Below are 19107 nucleotides of genomic sequence, written 5' to 3' on the forward strand. Positions count from 1 at the left end.
TTGAAAATCAAACCGTTGTGCCAGACTTTGTCGAACGCTTTTGCGACGTCGAAGAAGAGAGCTTCCGTGTATAACGGTTTTGGTCGATTAAGTCCCACAAGAATGTGCTCCGTGAGGCGGTGCACCTGTTGTACGCATGAGTGATTTGCACGGAATCCGAATTGTTCATCGATGAGAATGCCCTTGGATGAGACGAAGTCTCTGAGGCGTTTGTAGAGCAGACGCTCATACAGTTTGCCTAGAGACATGAGGAGGCTAATCGGGCGGTAACTCGTCGGATTATTTTTTGGTATACCGGGTTCGTGTATGCCGATAACGTCCGCTTCTTTCCACACCGTGGGAAAGATACAGTTCGCCATAGCGGCATTGAAAATAGATGCCAACATCACGATGAGTTGGACGGGTAAAAGTTTAATAACGCGGTTAGATATACCGTCGGAACCGGGAGCCTTGCGAGGACGTAGGTCTTTGATCAGGTCTTTAACTTCCATTGAGGTGACGGGCGGTAACGCGTCCAAAGGTGGCAAGGAGGCTCTGCGTTCTACCTCACTGTCTACTAATTCTACATGAACAGGGTCCGCGGATTGAATGCTGGGCATGCACTGGGCTTGCAATGTATCGGCCAGCAGCTCTGCTTTTTCGTCATCATCGAACGCCGCGAGTTGGCCTGAGGGGCCTACGAGGGGGGGCATAGTTACTACCGTATCCGATTTGAGAGTACGAGCTAAGCGGTAGTAAGACCTTTGAGAGGGCGCGAGTCCTTCTAAGAAATCAGACCATCTGGCATCTCGGACTTCGGTGATGCGAGACTTTACGTCGCGTTGTAGGGCACGCATTCGAATACGATTTTCCGCGGTAGGATACCTATCGTACGCACGGATCGAGGCGTTCTTAGCTCTAAGGAGTTCCCTAATATCGTCGGGCAATTTGAAGCGGTGAAGGAAGTCCTCCGCTACAACTTGCTTCGATGACCTATCTAATGTCGAGGTGATGTGTGACGTTACGATGTCTATGGCTTCAGCGGTATCCTGAGGAGACGGGATAGAGTCCGGACTAAACGGAAGCGATGGTGGATCAGATTCAGCCAGGCTGATGCCCAGCGTGTGCCAATCCACCACAGTCCTCGTGACGGGAACGGAATCGGGAGCGCGACCGAGCTTCATAATGACGGGACGATGGTCTGAATCTAACTCTGAAACTACTTCAATCGAATGTAAGCGCAGAGTTACGTTTTTTAATAACGCTATGTCGAGTATATCCGGGCGATGCGCGATATTTAGCGGGTAGTGAGTCGGGGTCAGCGGAGCGACGATATCGAAGGCGAGATCATCGACTAACGCGTCGAGGCGCCTGCCATTAGGGGTTGAGGTGTGAGAGTTCCACCTGACGTGTTTACAATTTAGGTCACCCGCCAGAATGACAGAGCTTCCCATGCCGAGCAGCGCCTCAATATCACTACTTAGAACAATTTTATCCGGTGGAAGATAAACGGACGCGATAACGATCGGCGCGTGTCCAGTCAGTGAGATTCGGCATACTGATGCTTCGATGTTAGAAAGCGCGGGGGGGTCGAGTGGGACGCAATGTAGGGCTCTTCTATAGTAAATGACGGTACCACCACCACGAGCAGTGAGCCTGTCGTTCCTAACCATGTTGTAGTTCGCGATTTTAGGGTCGCGGCGCGCGGGCTTAAGCAGGGTCTCCTGCACCAAAAATATGTCAATTTGATGGTCACGCAAAAAATCACAAACCTGATCACGTTGATTTGCGAGACCGTAAGCGTTAAAAAATCCTATCGTTACGGATAGGGGCTTGATTCTACTTATGTACGCCATTGATTACCGGCGGAGTGAGGGGAGGACGTACGTATTTAACGACGCGTTACGTCAGCGTATTCTTGCACAACGGCGATGAAGTGTTGTGCAGTGGAGGCGGCGCGAATGGCGTCGCCCAAAGCATTAACGCGATCAAAGTTGATCGACTGAAAAAAGTCGATCGCTAGAGCGAGATTGTCGGACGCGGTCGGAGGGCAGGTCGCGGGGGAGGGACGAGTCGCGGGGGTGGGACGAGTCGCGGGGAAGAGAGTTGTAGCCGTGTTCGTGTACGGCAACGGTTTAGCCCAGGCCGAGACGCTGGGCACCGACGCCGGCACGAAAGCAGGCTTAGCCTTCGGCACAGAGGGTGCCGTGGCTTTGATGTCTGGGCCGAAAGCTCGGAGGCGGTTTTGGCGGGCGACGCGGCGATTTATTTTAGGGGCTCGGGGGCAACCACGGTAATTCGCGGGGTGACCCTGTGTTCGGCACAGGACGCAGCTAGGCGGTTCCGTAGCGGTTTTTTGATCGCGAGTGCAAAGGCTCGTGGCGTGATCGCCCAAACACTTGACGCATCGGGAGCGCGCATGACAATTACGGGAAGAGTGCCCGTACAACTGACAGCTATGGCACTGGCTCGGAGTGCCTTTTTTATGGGGGGTTTCGACGCTTATTCCGGAAAGCCTACAGACTGTTCGTACGTTGAAAATTTGCTTGCCCTCGGGGGTAGGCTGGAGAGCGACGAGAACCATATTATATGGCTCCCTCCCGCGTCCTGTGTGCATACGATGCACGGAATTGACCGGCAGACCTTGTTCTAGAAGGTCGGCCTGGACGAGATCGGCATCTAATTCCTTTGGGATGCCGCGTATGACCGCGCGAAGTTCACGCTCCTCCTGAAGCGTATAAGTGTGGAAACTTATACGCTCCTTTCGGAGGTAGCTTGAGAGGGCCCTATGGTCGTCGGGTGTCGTTACCTTAATTTGAATCCCGTTCGCGAGGTTACAGGCGCTGATAAAATTAATTTTTTTGGCCTGAAGGGCCAGGGAAACTCGGTCCCAAGCTGCCTTCTCTTGAAGGATTACCGGGGGAGGGGTCTGAGTTTTATTTTGTGCCACTGGACGCGGCGACGGTGTGGCACGGACAGGGGGAGCGACGGGGGTCGGAGGGCGAGGGCGCGACGCGTTCGCGGCTTTACTCATTTTAGCGGCCGCGGGAGCTCGGGACTCCGCAGCGCGCTTCTTACCCTTTTGTACCAGGGTGAATCCATCCGTCGATGAGGCGGGGGCGAGGTCGACCTCCATGTCCGAGTCAGAGTCGGAGGACGAGGAGGCAGCAGGCTCGGGAGCAGGCGACCTACGGGCAGATGCAGGACGTCCGTCGGACCCTACGGAACCCGCGGATGATCGCGCCAGGGGAGCGGCGGCCACGGCGGACGACGCAGCAGTTTTACCCACTAGTATAGGCGACGCGGGAGCGGCAGGCATGGCGGACGCTGCTCGCCGGGGCGCCACCCTGGGACCTGGAGGCGGAGGCGCTCGCTGCCGATTACCGGTGGCGTAGCGACCTTCGTTCTAGGGGGGAAGGGCGCCCCGGCGAAGGAGTAGTTCGAGCGCGGAGGCTCCAATCTCGGCAGTCCGTGCTGGAGGCGTGGTCTCGCCGCTTGGCGGACCCGTCGGCCGGCCTCCGTACCGTCGAGGCGGTCCGCCCGGTTCTCGCGGACTGGGTGGGCCGCGACCGCGGATGCCTCACCTTCCGGCTGACGCAAATGTTGACCGGCCATGGTTGTTTTGGCCGGTACCTTTTCAAAATAGCCGGAAGGGAACCGACGGCGCAGTGCCACCACTGCGCTGACCGCGTCGAGGAAGACACAGCGGAACACACATTGGCGCGTTGCTCTGGATTTGACGAGCAACGCGCCGCCCTCGTCGCGGTCATTGGAGAGGACCTCTCGCTGCCGCGCGTCGTGGCTACGATGCTCGGCAGCGAGGCGTCCTGGAAGGCGATGCTCGACTTCTGCGAGTCCACCATATCGCAGAAGGAGGCGGCGGAGCGAGAGAGGGAGAGCTCTTCCCTTTCCGCATCGATCCGTCGCCGTCGAGCCGGGGGCCGGAGGCGGGAATACGCCCGTACGTCCCGGCCCCTGTAGGTGGCGGCCTCCCCCCGGTGAAGGTCAAGGGGCGACCTGAGGGGGTGAGGCCGCGCAGCGCGCTACCAGCACTCTAGCGCGCTGCCGTGGAGTGAATAGAGCGACCGGTCGACGGTGTATCGCGTCCCGACCCGGCAGGCTGGTTCTGGTCCAGCGGGGTATTCCGGGACACCAGCGGCACCGTCTGGGCGGCCCGACGGGCTGCCGTACCGAGACGGCCGACGTTTCAGAGCCTTCGATTCGCCTCGAAGGCTCCGTCGGCTGGGCGTCCTTGGGGTGAGCCGCGCCGTCTGGTTGTAGTGTTGACCGCGGTAGCCCCCCTACCTCATCCGGGTTCTGACCTCGGAGGGGATCGGACGTCGGGTGTAAGAGTGCAGGGGAGTCGTTTAGTGGGTGGGCTCTAAAATCCTTGGGCCCGCGGTCTGCTCACAACACCATGCAGATCGTTGAGTCTCACATACCCCGCGCGCCCCTTTTGCGCGGGGACCTCGTAGGAGGTTCGGCCCTCTACCCGAAAAAAAAAAAAAAAAAAAAAAAAAAAAAAAAAAAAAAAAAAAAAAAAAAAAAAAAAAAAAAAAAGGCATGGCGGACGCTGCGGTGTACGACGCGGGAGCGACGAGCACGGCGGAATCCGCGAGAGGGCTCACGGCGTGATCGGCCTTGAAAGCCAGAAACTCAGAAGTGAGCTTTGGGTGGCGAAGTCGGAGGAATTCTGTAAATAAAGCTTCCATGATGTCTGACCCAGGTGGGGCTGTCCCGGGTCTTAAACACACTCGCCTAGCGGCGAGGCCCCAACTTCTCGGTACTTAGCGGTTCGATTGAACACAGGTGGCGATGCGGCACAATTACTGCAGGAAAAAGAAAGAACAACAAAAAAAAAAGGAAACAACAAAATAAACCAAAACAAAACAAACACTTCCGGGAACACACTTTGTCGGCAGATGTGCCACGAACAAAAGCCGGGTGAACAAAGGCCGGGCTAACAATAAAACCAGGCGAACAATGGCCGGGCGATTGAGTGGTCGATGAGCACGTCCGCAGGCGGCGGGTGCTTCTGTCGGACTGACAAAACACATATACACACACATATACTCGGCGTTTATTGTCAAAATTTGGTTATTGTTGAAAGTCTGTGGTCAAATTGAGAATAAATTAATATTGTTTTGTCTTTAATACTATTTATCTATAGTGTAGTTTTGGCAAAATCTATGATTATATTAAAGAAGTCTAATAGTGTTTGTTTTGAATTTAGATGTTTGGGACTGGGAAAAGGATAAGTTTTAGGACTCACTCTGTATTTCGTTGATGCACTATTAAAGTTTTCTCACTGGCGAGAGTTATATGTGCTGATTGATCAACAACTCACAATTTTATTGTTTTTGCACCGGCACCATGTTTTAGTTTTTTTTACACACTTCGCGCCATTTTCATACGCGCGTAGTTTTTCTTGTAATGTCAACAGATGGCGTGGATAGGGGATTGAGGAAGGAATAAGGAAAAGGAAGTCCCAACATTTCCCCCCACTTGAAATCATTGGAGGATTTCAAAAGATTTTAATAAGATAATAAGCTGTGGTAACTAAGGTACCTAGTGAATTAGAGATAATAATATGCTAAGAATAAAGTAATAATTAAGATAAAAATAATAATTATGTGAATAAATAAACTATTATAAGTACTATTAAATTAGATAATAGTATAAAGTAAATTATAAAGGTTACAAGTTTTCGTGAATTGGCAAAGGACACAACTTTGTAACTGGTCGGCGCAGCAGACCGTTAGCTGTTTGGACAGTGACAACCCGTACTACGCCATCAGAACCGGGATGAATTATGCTAATTCTGCCGATACGCCATTCCAACGGTGGAAGGTTTTGATCCACAATCATAACTATATCTCCCAGCTTAACGTTACCGTGTTGTTTAAACCATTTAGCGCGTTGCTGTAATGTATGAAGATAATCCAAATGCCAGACTCGCCAAAAACTTTGAGTTAGCTTTTGTAACATCTGCCATCTAGAACGAACTGACATTTGTATATCAGCAAGGAGAGGCTCGGGTAAGCTCACTAGAGGGCTCCCTATCAAGAAATGCCCAGGTGTCAATACGTCTACCTCGTTGGGGTCAGAAGATACCGAAATTAATGGTCGTGAATTGAGAATAGCTTCGATTTTGGTAAGAATTGTTGTTAGCTCTTCAAAGGTTAATATTTGACTTCCGATTACCCGTTTCAGGTGATACTTCATCGATTTTACCCCACTTTCAAATATACCTCCAAAATGACTTCCGGTTGGCGGGTTTAGTTTCCATTGGATTCCCCGGTTTATCAAAACAGACTCAACTTCAAGATTCTTACTTAGCATTAATTGATGCATCTCGCTAAGATAGCGTTTAGCACCCACGAAATTCGAACCACAATCCGAAATAATGGTACTACATAAACCACGACGGGACACAAACCTATCTAGAGCAGCAATAAAGGCCGAGGTGGAGAGCTCAGTTACCAATTCAATGTGAATTGCCTTAACCGCTAGGCAGACAAATATACAGGCATAAGTTTTATATGTTTTGGCATTTCGTCTGCGACTTTCTTTCACGATAAAAGGTCCTGCAAAGTCGACACCTATATTTTGAAAGCAACGAGCTGCTTGAACTCGGATAGAGGGAAGATCACCCATTACAGGTTGAAAAGGTACAGGATTTACTTTAAAACAAGTGATGCATTTTGAAAGCCGCGATCTAATAAGATTACGAATACCTAGGATCCAAAATTTTCTTTGAATTAAAGATTGTAACGCACGAGGTCCACAGTGTAGAAATAAACGATGGTAATAATCAATAATAATTAGAGAAAGATGGGAGGTTTTTGGCAACAATAACGGATTTATAGCTGATTGTGGCAAGTTTGCATTTTTTAATCGTCCCCCCACTCGTAACAGACCCCGTTGATCGAGAATTGGCGCTAACTTTATTATAGTGCGAGAACAAGGTTTTCCACATTTAATTGCACTAATTTCGCTAGCGAATGAAAGAGATTGAACATGTTTTACAATGGTAAAGAGAGAGTCTTCTAGTTCTGTAAAAGTTAAAAAAGATTTGATACGTTTTTCTGGCGGACGAGTTGCGTTTGCAATAAAACGTCGACACCAGGCAAAGATGCGTTGTAGCCTCAACAATGAAGAGTACTTCTCAATTAACTGAGTTAGAATACTATCGTCGGATGACTCCAAAAGAACATGGCACAAGAAGCTGGATTTTACTTCGGCTAATTCCTTTAGATAAGGTAATTTTTCAGACACCGGCCATGTAGAAGAATTCGAGACTATCCATTTGGGTCCTGTCCACCAAGTGGAACAAGCCACAAGTTGAGAACAGGTAAGACCACGACTGCAGTAATCGGCTGGATTATCATACGTTGGCACATGATACCAATTTTCGACAGACAAATTATCTAACAGCTTCACGACACGATGTGCAACGAAAGTTTTAAGACGATGAGGTGCTGTTTGCAGCCATGATAGTACAGTTGAGCTATCAGTGAATGCCCATATCTTTGAAATTGTTATGTTTGAGGTTTGAGTTTCATTTAGTAAATTACTAATATGCTTCAATATTTTTGCTAGTAATACAGCACTACATAGCTCCAATCGGTTGACAGTAAGAACTTTTAATGGAGCTACTTTAGATTTTGCAATAAGCAAGTGAGATGTAATTTCACTGTCGGTAGTTATACGTAAGTACACAGAACAACCATAAGCCTTGGTAGATCCATCACAAAAACCTACAAGTTCGTATGATTTTGAATGAGGAGGTACAATTAGTCGAGGAATTTTAATATCCTTCAGATAGTGAAACTCAGATGTAAATAGATGCCACTGAGACAACATATCAGACGGTACAGTTTCATCCCAGTCAAGCTGAAGGCGCCATAGTTCTTGTAAGGTAAGCTTAGCTATTAGAACCATTGGGGCTAACCATCCGAGTGGATCATAAATTCTGGCGACGTTTGATAGAATAGCACGTTTTGTATTCCCTGGAGTGAGTTCTGATAAAGCATAAGTGAAGTTATCATCAGCTGGATCCCATTGGACTCCAAGAATCTTGATACTTTGTTTTTGTTTTTCATCACAAAATATTTTTGGAACTTGACAATGTTCCGTTGGTATCTGAGTGAGGAATTCGGGTGAGTTGCTACTCCATTTACGTAATTCGAACTTAGCACGCGCTAACATTTGTATTAACTCTTCTTTATGTTTCAGTGCAGTTTCAATAGATGTAGCACCAACAGTGATGTCATCCATGAAAGTATCATGACGAAGACTAGCAGCTGCTAAGGGCCACTCTTTTTCGTAGTCAGAGGCTAATTGATGCAGAGTACGTATTGCCAGATAAGGGGAACTCGTAACCCCGTAGGTTACCGTTTTCAACTCGTACTCAGTTACAGGATCAGAAGGAGAATCGCGCCAAAGTATATGCTGCCATTTTCGGTCTTCTGGCCTAAGTTCGATGTTTCGATACATCTTACTGATGTCGGCAGTAAAAACAACAGCATGCAAGCGAAATTTTGTAAGTATATCTCCTATATCGTTTTGAAGTTTTGGACCAGTATATACAAGATCGTTAAGAGATTTGCCATTGGTAGTTTTGGCGCTAGCATCGAATACAACTCTAAGTTTAGTCGTTGTACTTTCCGGGCGAATGACACAATGATGAGGAATTATATACTGCCCGATTTTATTTGAGTCAGCGCTAGGCTCCATATGCCCTAACAGCTTGTATTCGCGCATAAAGGCGGTGTACTCTTTTTTCAACTCTAAGTTTCGATCAAGGCGTCGTTCGAGGTTAACGAGCCGAGAGAAAGATTGGTTGAAAGAATCGCCTAGTTGACTGATAGGTTCTTTGAGAAGCATAGGTACAACATATCTGCCGTCGGGATTACGATACGTTAGATTTGAGTACATTTGTTCACATTTAATATCTTCAGGGTTTAAGATAACCTGACTTGGAGGTTCTTCGATCTCCCAGAATCGCTTGAGTCCCTCGTCCAGAGAACGTGTGGATGCTAAGAGAGAAGATATTTTTGGCGGAGGTAAATAGTTTGTATTAAGTTTGCCGGTGATGACCCAACCAAACACGCTGTGTAAAGCTACCGGTAGGTCATGACTGGGCTGAACGCGTTGACCGTCATAAATACTATGGAACAGTTCTGCGCCGAGTAGTAAATCTACATTTGATGGTTTATCAAAATTCTCATCTGCGAGGACCAGATGTTTAAAAGATTCACGAAGATTAGTAGGTAAGTTTGTAGCAGGCATTTTATTCGTTATAGTATTTACTACGATAGGATTAATGTTGAAATGAGGATTTTCTGAAGTACGAGAAAGTACAGTGCAAGAAGTAACTCCAGTCACGTGATGTACAGCATTTTGACCTAGACCAACTACGGCTAATGGACAGCGACGTAATGGTAAGCCCAAACGTTGATAACATGACTTGGTAATGAAACAATCTTGAGCACCACTATCAATCAACGCACGTACAAGAAATGATTGATTAGTACTGCGAGGATGACGAACGCGAACTACACAAGTACCCAACAGAACTACCGAGCGACTGTAGCCCACATACGCATTAGTGGAGGCTGCAGTGCTAGACTCGAAGGTAGGATTACGTGTGATCTCGTCCGGGCGTACGTCAACTGTGACCATGCCACTCACAGCTGTATTGACCTCATGGAGAAGCGTATGATGTCGTTGTCCACAAGTAAAACAATTTAATTTTGAATAACACTTGTTAATGTTATGATTTGGGCGTAAACAGTTTTTACATAAAGATTTTGATGTCACTAAATTAAGCCGGTCTTGTATGCCTAAAGCTTGAAATTTAGGACACTTATATAGATTATGTTGTTGTTCACAACAGCTACACGGTGCGCCGGTGTTGACACTTGAAGATATATTTGAATTAACGGGCAATGATGTTGATTTCAAATAAGGTTTTTTAGAAAAACATTCATTGCGAGATGCACTCTTATAATTTGTGAGTTGTTTATTAGTTTGTTGTATACGTACAACAGATGACGAGCTTGGTTCACTAACCTCTAGTATCTTAACATAGTTTTGTAAAAAAGTTAGTAAGTCGTTTATAGTAGGTAGGTTATTTGAATTTTCCTGTAACTGTGATTCAAATCTTTTACGAGTGTCACTGTCTAAAGTACGGGACGCCATATAGAATAATATAAATTCACCAAGATTAGGAATGTTTACTGCCTTGAGGGCATTGACACTTTCGTATAATAAATTATTTAATGTCAATAAATCATTAATGTTAGAACTTTTCAATTGCTGAAATTGTATAATTTTGTCTAAATAAGATGTAGCTAATAATCTTTTATTTTCAAATCGACCCACTAGTGCGTCGAAAACTATTTGATAATTATCAGATGTAACAGGTACCCCTTTGGCAATCGATAAAGCAGCACCCGATAGACACGATATTAAATAATGAAATTTCTCAATTGCTGTAATATTCTCATTCTCGTGAACAAGCGACGTAAATGTATCATAAAAAGTCCGCCATTGCTCAATTCTACCATCAAACTTGATTAAATTAATTTTTGGTAAACGTACTTGCTGACCAAACGGCTTGGGTGAGACGTAATGCGACGCGGATGCGCCGGCGTTGCCGGGGTCGGCGTTGGACGCTTCCGATATCGCGTAATACATGTCGTCAAATGCCTTAACAACTTGCATATCGATTTTGTCTTTAGGATTAATTTCAAGTTTTATCGCATTTATTTGATTAGTTAGATCTAAATATTCTTGCCGTAAAACATCTAGACGTTTGTATCGAACATTGAATTGAGATAATTTTGACGAATCTGATGCAATTTGTTGTGATAAGTTATAAAGTATTTGTATGTCCTTAAAAATATATTCACGTTGACTTGTTAGGAGTTTTAATTTGAGTTCTGACATTATAGAATACGTAAATTATAGTAACAATACAAATATAATTTGAATTTGAATACAAAAATTATGTTGCAAATAAATGCTATTTTTACAACCGAGAAATTTCTTGAACTACCTACGTCACTTGAGATTTATAAAAAATAAATTGTTATTTTATGCTTTAAGTAGTAAAATAATATTATGAAATAATAGTTATATTGTTATTAGGATAAGATTAAAGCGAAATGAAATGTAGAACTAGAGTTTTCTAACGAATATGCCCCTAGTTACCATAGGTTATTCGCGCTCGAAACGGACCACTAAATATGTTTTGAATTTAGATGTTTGGGACTGGGAAAAGGATAAGTTTTAGGACTCACTCTGTATTTCGTTGATGCACTATTAAAGTTTTCTCACTGGCGAGAGTTATATGTGCTGATTGATCAACAACTCACAATTTTATTGTTTTTGCACCGGCACCATGTTTTAGTTTTTTTTACACACTTCGCGCCATTTTCATACGCGCGTAGTTTTTCTTGTAATGTCAACAGATGGCGTGGATAGGGGATTGAGGAAGGAATAAGGAAAAGGAAGTCCCAACAGTGTTTGACAATAGAACCATAATAATGCTTATAAAGAAAATTTCAAATAATTATAGTTGAATTTCGACTATGTACTGAGGGACCACTGGTACTATTTATTTTTTGAGTATTTTCCATGTGTCAATTTAAATTGTTTAAAAATTATCATATTATATTTGTTTTTATTTACATGTATTTATTTGTTTTATGAGATTACTCCGCTGTGAAACTGATATATCCAATAAATACAGATCTTCCAAATTCGCATTCGCTAAAAGTACAATTAAACAAAAGGGAACATTAAGAAACTTTGTGTTTTATTGGTGTGTTATTTTAATGGAGTGCTGTAATTTCAAATTTTAGCTTATGTCGTGGATTCGTCTGAGACGTTGTACGAACGTAATTCGGAAACTTTAAAGCTCATTCTAACATAATGCAAATTGTCGCGTGGATACATACACGGCACGATGTGATTAACTTTAGTGCTTTGTTTGTTTGAACGTGCTGTTTTTGTGGGCGAATTTATTGTGTTAGGGTTGTCAAATTTAATTTTTTTAAAGTGCACATTTTTGAACTCATAATCTTTTTTTTTTTTTTGTTATTGCTCAGATGTGTGGACGAGCTCACAGCCCACCTGGTGTTAAGTGGTTACTGGAGCCCATAGACATCTACAACGTAAATGCGCCACACACCTTGAGATATAGTTCTAAGGTCTAAGTATAGTCACAACGGCTGCCCCACCCTTCAAACCGAAACGCATTACTGCTTCACGGCAGAAATAGGCGGGGCGGTGGTACCTACCCGTGCGGACTCACAAGAGGTCCTACCACCAGTTCCCGTTAAGACTGATTCATGATTACAGTTGTTACTTCTTGCGGTGTTATTGTAGTGACCCATCGAAGTGGTTGGCCATCATACTTTTACGTGTTTTTGAGGAGTAGGGCAGCAGAAGTAGGGTTGTATGCTTGAAAATGAGGTTCTAATCTTTTATTTCGTATTCGTGTCTGCACATGCTTCGTTAAGTAGTTAAGGTCAAGTGGAACGCTGCTTGGCTTTATTTGAATGGAAAAGCAATAGAAAGAAGTGCAAGGATTAACTTGTACTTTAAGTATTGACCGGAGAAGTATTAAAAGATTAGATCAGGGGAATTTCCATGAGAACTGTCTGTCTTGTTTATAATCAGAAGATAGCACACACCAGTGACTTCCTTGAATTGATTTTGATCATGCATGTTCTAACTGTTGATGCTAATATAGTATTCACTCAGTAGTAATTATGTAAGGGTAGGAATTGAAAATGTAATTTCTATCTTGAGTAGTAGTAGCAGGAAGTGAGCCTACAAATAGTGGTACTAATTACTATTCGAGTTTTATTTCAAGTAGATGTTTTTTTTTTTTTTTGATAACGCCATCTTGTTGTGTCTTTAAAGCGGTTAGTTGCTCTCAATTAAGAAAAAATAGTATTATTATTCGCCAATAGATGTCGGGAAGAGTTGATTATTGAAAACACGAATAAAACAACATTTTCTGAAAATAAATCGTAGCTAGATCGATTTATCGCCTCCAAAATCCCCTGTTACTAAATTTTATGCAAATCGTTGGAGCCGTTTCCGAGATTCAGATTATATAGGTATATACAAGAATTGCTCGTTTAAAGGTATAAGATGTAAAAGATAAATTAGTATAAAATTCAAGCTTCGTATGTCGAAATATAAGGTGTGAGGTTGTTTGCACGAAAAAATCATGATCAAATTTGTATCGTATGCTTATTAACTATTTTTTTTTAAGAAAACCTATTGACCACCTTTTTAAGCAACAAAATGGTACAACCTTTCTCGGCTTCGAAGACTCAATTCCACCGATACAACGCCCAACATCTTGTTTATGAAGATTGTAATGTTGTTCGTAAAAAATCCTGTATATTTTTTTCGTTTCTCCGGTACCGGGGTGTTTCTCGCGTCGAGAAAAATTATGACTCTTAGCGCGGTTTCGGTGACAACGCGTTTTAATCCAAATTTTACGACCTAATGCACTTGTGCGCTTGTACTTATAACAGTATTTTACGTTTCGTTTTGTTCTATTTATGAGGTTGATTAATATATAAATTTTCTTTATTGTATTTCAGATTTAAAATTGGGGACGCGGCTCCGTTAAAGTAAGTTAGGTAAGTGTCTTTATTTATAGGCTTTCTTTAATAGGTATTACTAGAGGCCGGAGCCCCAAACGTTGGTCCGACCTGATCTCCGAGCAAACCAGCGGACCACTTAGCGCTGCACTACATCAGGCAACTGACCGGAATCGATGGAGGCTGGCAGTCGACAAGCTAAAACGGAGTCACGATCCTCAGCAATGAGGGAGCGATGGATAAGAAGAATTATTGTACTTCAAAGAAAATCGATCAACTTTTCTGATTATACGAATTATTATGTGAACACGTCTAGGGGTAATTTAGAAGAAAACATTGTCGACGAATTGTGGCTTAGAACCTAAGGCATATGTTTGCTCATAAAAAGTTTTCAAAGAAATGTCGTAATAAAAACACATGTTATGTTTAGAGAGGACTTTATGGAAGAGTTATCACGTAAAATTTCGACTCCTTTATCTTTACCAGACCCGTGCGAAAAGTTTTATTTTAGACTTTTTCGTTTTGAATTTGTCTGTTTTTTGCGAGTCGTATTTTTCTCACACCCTAAGCTTATCTTTAGTTAAAGTATGTTATAAAAGTCTTGCAGACGTGATCCATTTATATAGTCCAATATTCTTAGATTTCATAAATAATATTTTAATTTTTTATTTATTGTAAATATGAATAAAAAACGGTATAAAGTATTTTTTTTATTGCTTAGATGGGTGGACGAGCTTACAGCCCACCTGGTGTTAAGTGGTTACTGGAGCCCATAGACATCTACAACGTAATTGCATTGAGATATTATGAGTCCTAATGTCTCAGTAGGTATAGTTAAAACGGCTGCCCCGCCCTTCAAGCCGAAGCGCATTACTGCTTCCCGGCAGAAATAGGCAGGGTCGTGGTACATACCCGCGCGGACTCACAAGAGGTACCAGTACAAATTAGAAGCCTGGTGTAATCGTATTCAGAGCGATTCGATTATGCCCTGGTTCAGACCCCGTGAGCAGGTAGAACTCAGAATCCATAATAATATGGAGTTAAATCTTTACAACACAATTCCGTTGAGACATCCCTAACCGATGACTATGAGTGTTAGTAATTAATTACGATTAGGTGGCCGTCGGCTTACCTGTCATGTCATCTGTTGATGACGCTAAAAAATTGCATATTAGAGATTGCCCGAGCAGACTGACGTTCAACTTTGAGTGAATTTGTTCGTGATAGTTTTGTGAAATTGCAAACTGGGAAAATTCAGTTCAAATTATTTTATGCCTAAACTAGGATGTGTAATTTACACAAGCTACCCCAATCAGTGTTTTTTTCTTTACCTATTCGTTTGTAGAATATGAGGCTTAGCCTTAGCTAGTCCCATCGTGTTGCTGGATGAGGTGGGCAAGCTGCTGGAACGCATTCTGGCAGCCCGCATCATCCAGCATCTGGTCAGGGTGGGACCCGATCTGTCGGCGGAGCAGTATGGCTTCCGAGAGGGCCGCTCAACGGTAGACGCGATCCTTCGCGTGCGGGCCCTCTCGGATGAGGCCGTTTCCGGGGGTGGGGTGGCTTTGGCGGTGTCACTCGATATCGCCAATGCGTTCAACACCCTGCCCTGGTCCGTGATAGGGGGCGCTGGAACGACACGGAGTGCCCCCCTACCTTCGCCGGCTGGTGGGTTCCTACTTGGAGGACAGATCGGTCACGTGTACCGGACACGGTGGGATCGTGCACCGGTTCCCGGTCGTGCGCGGTGTTCCACAGGGGTCGGTGCTCGGCCCTCTTTTGTGGAATATCGGGTATGACTGGGTGCTGAGGGGTGCCCTCCTCCCGGGCCTGAGCGTAATCTGTTACGCAGACGACACGTTGGTCGTGGCCCGGGGGGGGGAGTTTTGCTGAGTCTGCCCGTCTTGCTACGGCTGGGGTGGCGCATGTCGTCGGCAAAATCAGGAGATTGGGCCTCGACGTGGCGCTCAGTAAATCCGAGGCCATGTGGTTCCACAGGCCCCGGAGAGTGCCACCTGTCGATGCCCATATCGTGGTTGGAGGCGTCCGTATCGGGGTCGGGGTGCAATTGAAGTACCTCGGCCTCATTCTAGACAGTCGTTGGACCTTTCGTGCTCACTTTCAGAATCTGGTCCCTCGTTTGTTGGGGGTGGCCGGCGCGTTAAGCCGGCTCCTTCCCAATGTTGGGGGGCCTGACCAGGTGACGAGCCGTCTCTATACAGGGGTGGTGCGATCAATGGCCCTATACGGGGCGCCCGTGTGGGGCCAGTCCCTGGCCGTGGGGGTAGCGAAGCTGCTGCAACGGCCGCAACGCACCATCGCGGTCAGGGTCATCCGTGGTTATCGCACCATCTCTTTCGAGGCGGCGTGTGTACTGGCTGGGACGCCGCCTTGGGTCCTGGAGGTGGAGGCGCTCGCTGCTGACTATCAGTGGCGGGCTGACCTTCGTGTCCGGGGCGTGGCGCGTCCCAGCCCCAGTGTGGTCAGAGCGCAGAGGGCCCAATCTCGGCGGTCCGTGCTGGAGTCATGGTCTAGACGGCTGGCCGATCCTTCGGCTGGTCGTAGGACCGTCGAGGCGATTCGACCGGTTCTTGTGAACTGGGTGAATCGTGACAGAGGACGCCTCACTTTCCGGCTCACGCAGGTGCTCACTGGGCATGGTTGCTTCGGTGAGTTCCTGCACCGGATCGGAGCCGAGCCGACGGCAGAGTGCCACCATTGTGGTTGCGACTTGGACACGGCGGAGCACACGCTCGTCGCCTGCCCCGCATGGGAGGGGTGGCGCCGTGTCCTCGTCGCAAAAATAGGAAACGACTTGTCGTTGCCGAGTGTTGTGGCATCGATGCTCGGTGACGACGAGTCGTGGAAGGCGATGCTCGACTTCTGCGAGTGCACCATCTCGCAGAAGGAGGCGGCGGGGCGCGTGAGAGACGCACAGGCCCGCCGCCGTCGAGCGGGGGCCAGGGAGGCGGATATCGCCCAAGCCCTGGCCCTCTAAGTGTTTCGGGTCCCCTCACATGTCGGCCTGGGGACCGGCGAAGGGGGCCTAAGAAGACGACGTGCAAGCTGCTCTGCACGCGTTTTATGCATGAGCATCCGGGTGATGGAAGGCCGGCTATCCTCAACCCACGCTGGTTCTGACCCAGCGGGGTATTCCGTAGGATAGACCATTCTAACCGGCGCCATCTAGGCGGGTTTCGGATAGCCTGCCGACCGAGAGGGCTGGTGGTCGTGGCGCCGACGACCGCCAGTCCGGCGTCCCGAGGGGGAGGGTGATGGGAGAGATGTGCTCCGCACTAAACGCTTCACTTTCCCCCCTTTGCCTTTTCATGAGTTTTGTCTCATGCGAGGTTTGGACGTTGGTTGTTGAGAGACAGGAGGTTTTAGTCGGTTCGACTCCGACATGCCCCGCCCTCCATCCCCAGTGAAGGGCGGAAGTCCGGCGATTTCCTCCTGACAAAAAAAAAAAAAAAAATAGCCTTAGCTTATTACCTTAACAAGAGCAGTGCTCCGCTGAATGTACCACCGAATCGAAAACGTGACCCACTGAGAAAATCTGACGAGAAGCACAGTGGGAAAGCAGTTGACTCTTCTTCAATTGATGTGTTTTGTAAAATAATAAAGCTTTTAAATATAATTAAATGTTTTTTATACAATTAGAAACCATTAAATCTAATAATAAATTTTAATTGAAATGCGTGGAATGTCAGATGAATAAAAAAAATGAGAACTAGACTTAAAAAAATTGTACTGTAAAATCTGAGACTCAGAACTCACGTCTCGGGATGGGTGGCGGCATTTTAATTGTTGATAACAACGGGCTACGGTGACAACTTAACTTCACATAGACTATCAAAGCAATAAAAAAAGAGCAAATAATCGTGTTCGTCACAGGACGTTTGTTTTCTAGAGCTGGGAATCAATGCTGTAATATGTGTTGGTTTGCTAAATACTACATAAGCAACCCTAAAAAAATTCAATTAAAAAACATTCAGAATTTTCAATTAAAACAACGGACAACATTTTCTGATTTATTCCCTAAAAATCCCGAAGGATTTACGGAAATCCGACAAAATCGTTCATTTGAATACTGAACGCTAGTTATGGATACCGTAATGAAATGAATAATGTAACGCCTTATCTTCATATTGGATTGTTCCAGGATCCTTGGACATTTAATAAGGTAGTACTTTATCTAGATTATCATTTCAGTGTGCAAGTAATAATTATTACGATAAAGAACTTCACAGAGAATTTGCCGATTTACACAATAGTGCTTTGGCATATAATTTTTTGTTGCACTGTTTAGGTACATTGCATTTTACACACAGACAGCTCCTTAAGTATTTGTTAAGAGAAATTATTATGGCTTTAATTTTTGAAGTTATTATTAAGGGGTTAAAACGTAATTTTAAAACGTATTCGCCGTTATCCAAACTCTTACGAAGTGAGCTATAACTAAGTCATTAAAATTCAAAAGCTTTACCTACATTGTAAATTCGACCCGACTTCTTGGAACTCTCAAGTGGTTATCGTAAAGTCCACCGTTTTAGGCGTTAGCTCTGATAAACATTTTATTTTTCAAGGGCTTTTAAGATTACACGAAGTTTGTATTAAAATCGTATTTTTTCGTAAATTAATTTTTTTTTTAAATTAAGCTACAGTTTTTTTAGTTCCACAAAATTATGAATTCTTTTCAAAACGTTAGAAATCCAGTTTTATTTTTTGATGGCGCCTTAAAATTCAGAACATTGACATGCAAAGATAATACAGGATACGACAAAATTCACTCATACATTCAGATTGGCGCGCCAAACATTCCCACTGTCCGTATTTCTGTGAGCAAACAATCTACGTTTTCGTGGATTGTTTGGGCGGCACGCGCGGCTTTAACCGCGTCCCAAATCTGTGCAAATCTGATGGCGACCTTATACGACTGTGACGGAAATAAACATAGTATTGACAATTACAGATTATGTGGTTTTTGGAACGAAGTTCCTTATGGAACGATGCGGAGGGGTACCCTAACCGGGAAAAAACGTCCGTAACGTAAGATTTTTATTAGTAATGCACACAGTGTTCCTACACTTGCAATAACGTAAAAAAAATAACATATTTTTTATCATTCATTGACCACGATCTCAGAGCGTTCGTTTGCGCAATACACAAACTCTTATGCAAACAACGGTGAATGAAGTGTAGTACCACAATAAGTTCGCACATTACCGAATGACCGTGGGTTGTTGCGAAACTTACAGTGTTATTTTCTTTATACCTCGAATAGAACTTAAAATTAATATTTTTATAATAAGTGTCCCACGACACCACACATCTTTTTTTTTTGCTCAGACGGTCCGCATACAAAATCCACTATCCTAATGATGAACCGACAAAAAAAATCCTCGAAGGGTACGTAGTTTCTTCGAATAATTGGTACGAATCTTTAAACATCCTATGCCATCTTCTCACATTATTCCTGCTTCAGTTCGTAAAT

The 19107-nt window shown here is 44.9% G+C and overlaps 2 protein-coding genes across 3 annotated transcripts in view; one reads left to right on the forward strand and one right to left on the reverse strand.

Annotated features, from left to right (window-relative positions):
- Positions 1–19107, forward strand: part of LOC105842037 (TWiK family of potassium channels protein 9) — a 372737-nt gene that overhangs the window by 239102 nt on the left and 114528 nt on the right. For both annotated transcript variants that reach the window (XM_038016239.2, XM_038016240.2), the window contains one exon: positions 13614–13652. The gene's annotated coding sequence lies outside the window, so the exon portion shown is untranslated. The remainder of the gene's footprint in view (positions 1–13613; positions 13653–19107) is intronic.
- Positions 7250–10710, reverse strand: LOC119629718 (uncharacterized). The gene is made up of 3 exons (XM_038016574.1): positions 10588–10710; positions 7934–9450; positions 7250–7358 (listed from the first exon to the last, which is right to left on the reverse strand). The coding sequence occupies exons 1-3, from the start codon at positions 10708–10710 to the stop codon at positions 7250–7252; spliced, it is 1749 nt and encodes a 582-aa protein (XP_037872502.1).

The sequence above is a fragment of the Bombyx mori genome, chromosome 16 (genome assembly GCF_030269925.1).
Source record: "Bombyx mori chromosome 16, ASM3026992v2".
In the NCBI taxonomy this organism is placed as follows: domain Eukaryota; kingdom Metazoa; phylum Arthropoda; class Insecta; order Lepidoptera; family Bombycidae; genus Bombyx; species Bombyx mori.

What these genes read in the sequence shown, in the direction of transcription:
- LOC119629718 (XM_038016574.1), bottom strand. Translation starts at nt 10,710, where the DNA reads ATGCAAGTTGTTAAGGCATTTGACGACATGTATTACGCGATATCGGAA. An exon ending in CCAAGCCGTTTGGTCAGCAA is followed by an intron (nt 9,451 to 10,587) that starts GTACGTTTACCA and finishes TTCATTACCAAG; the next exon opens with TCATGTTATCAACGTTTGGG. An exon ending in ATTTATGATCCACTCGGATG is followed by an intron (nt 7,359 to 7,933) that starts GTTAGCCCCAAT and finishes ATGATAATCCAG; the next exon opens with CCGATTACTGCAGTCGTGGT.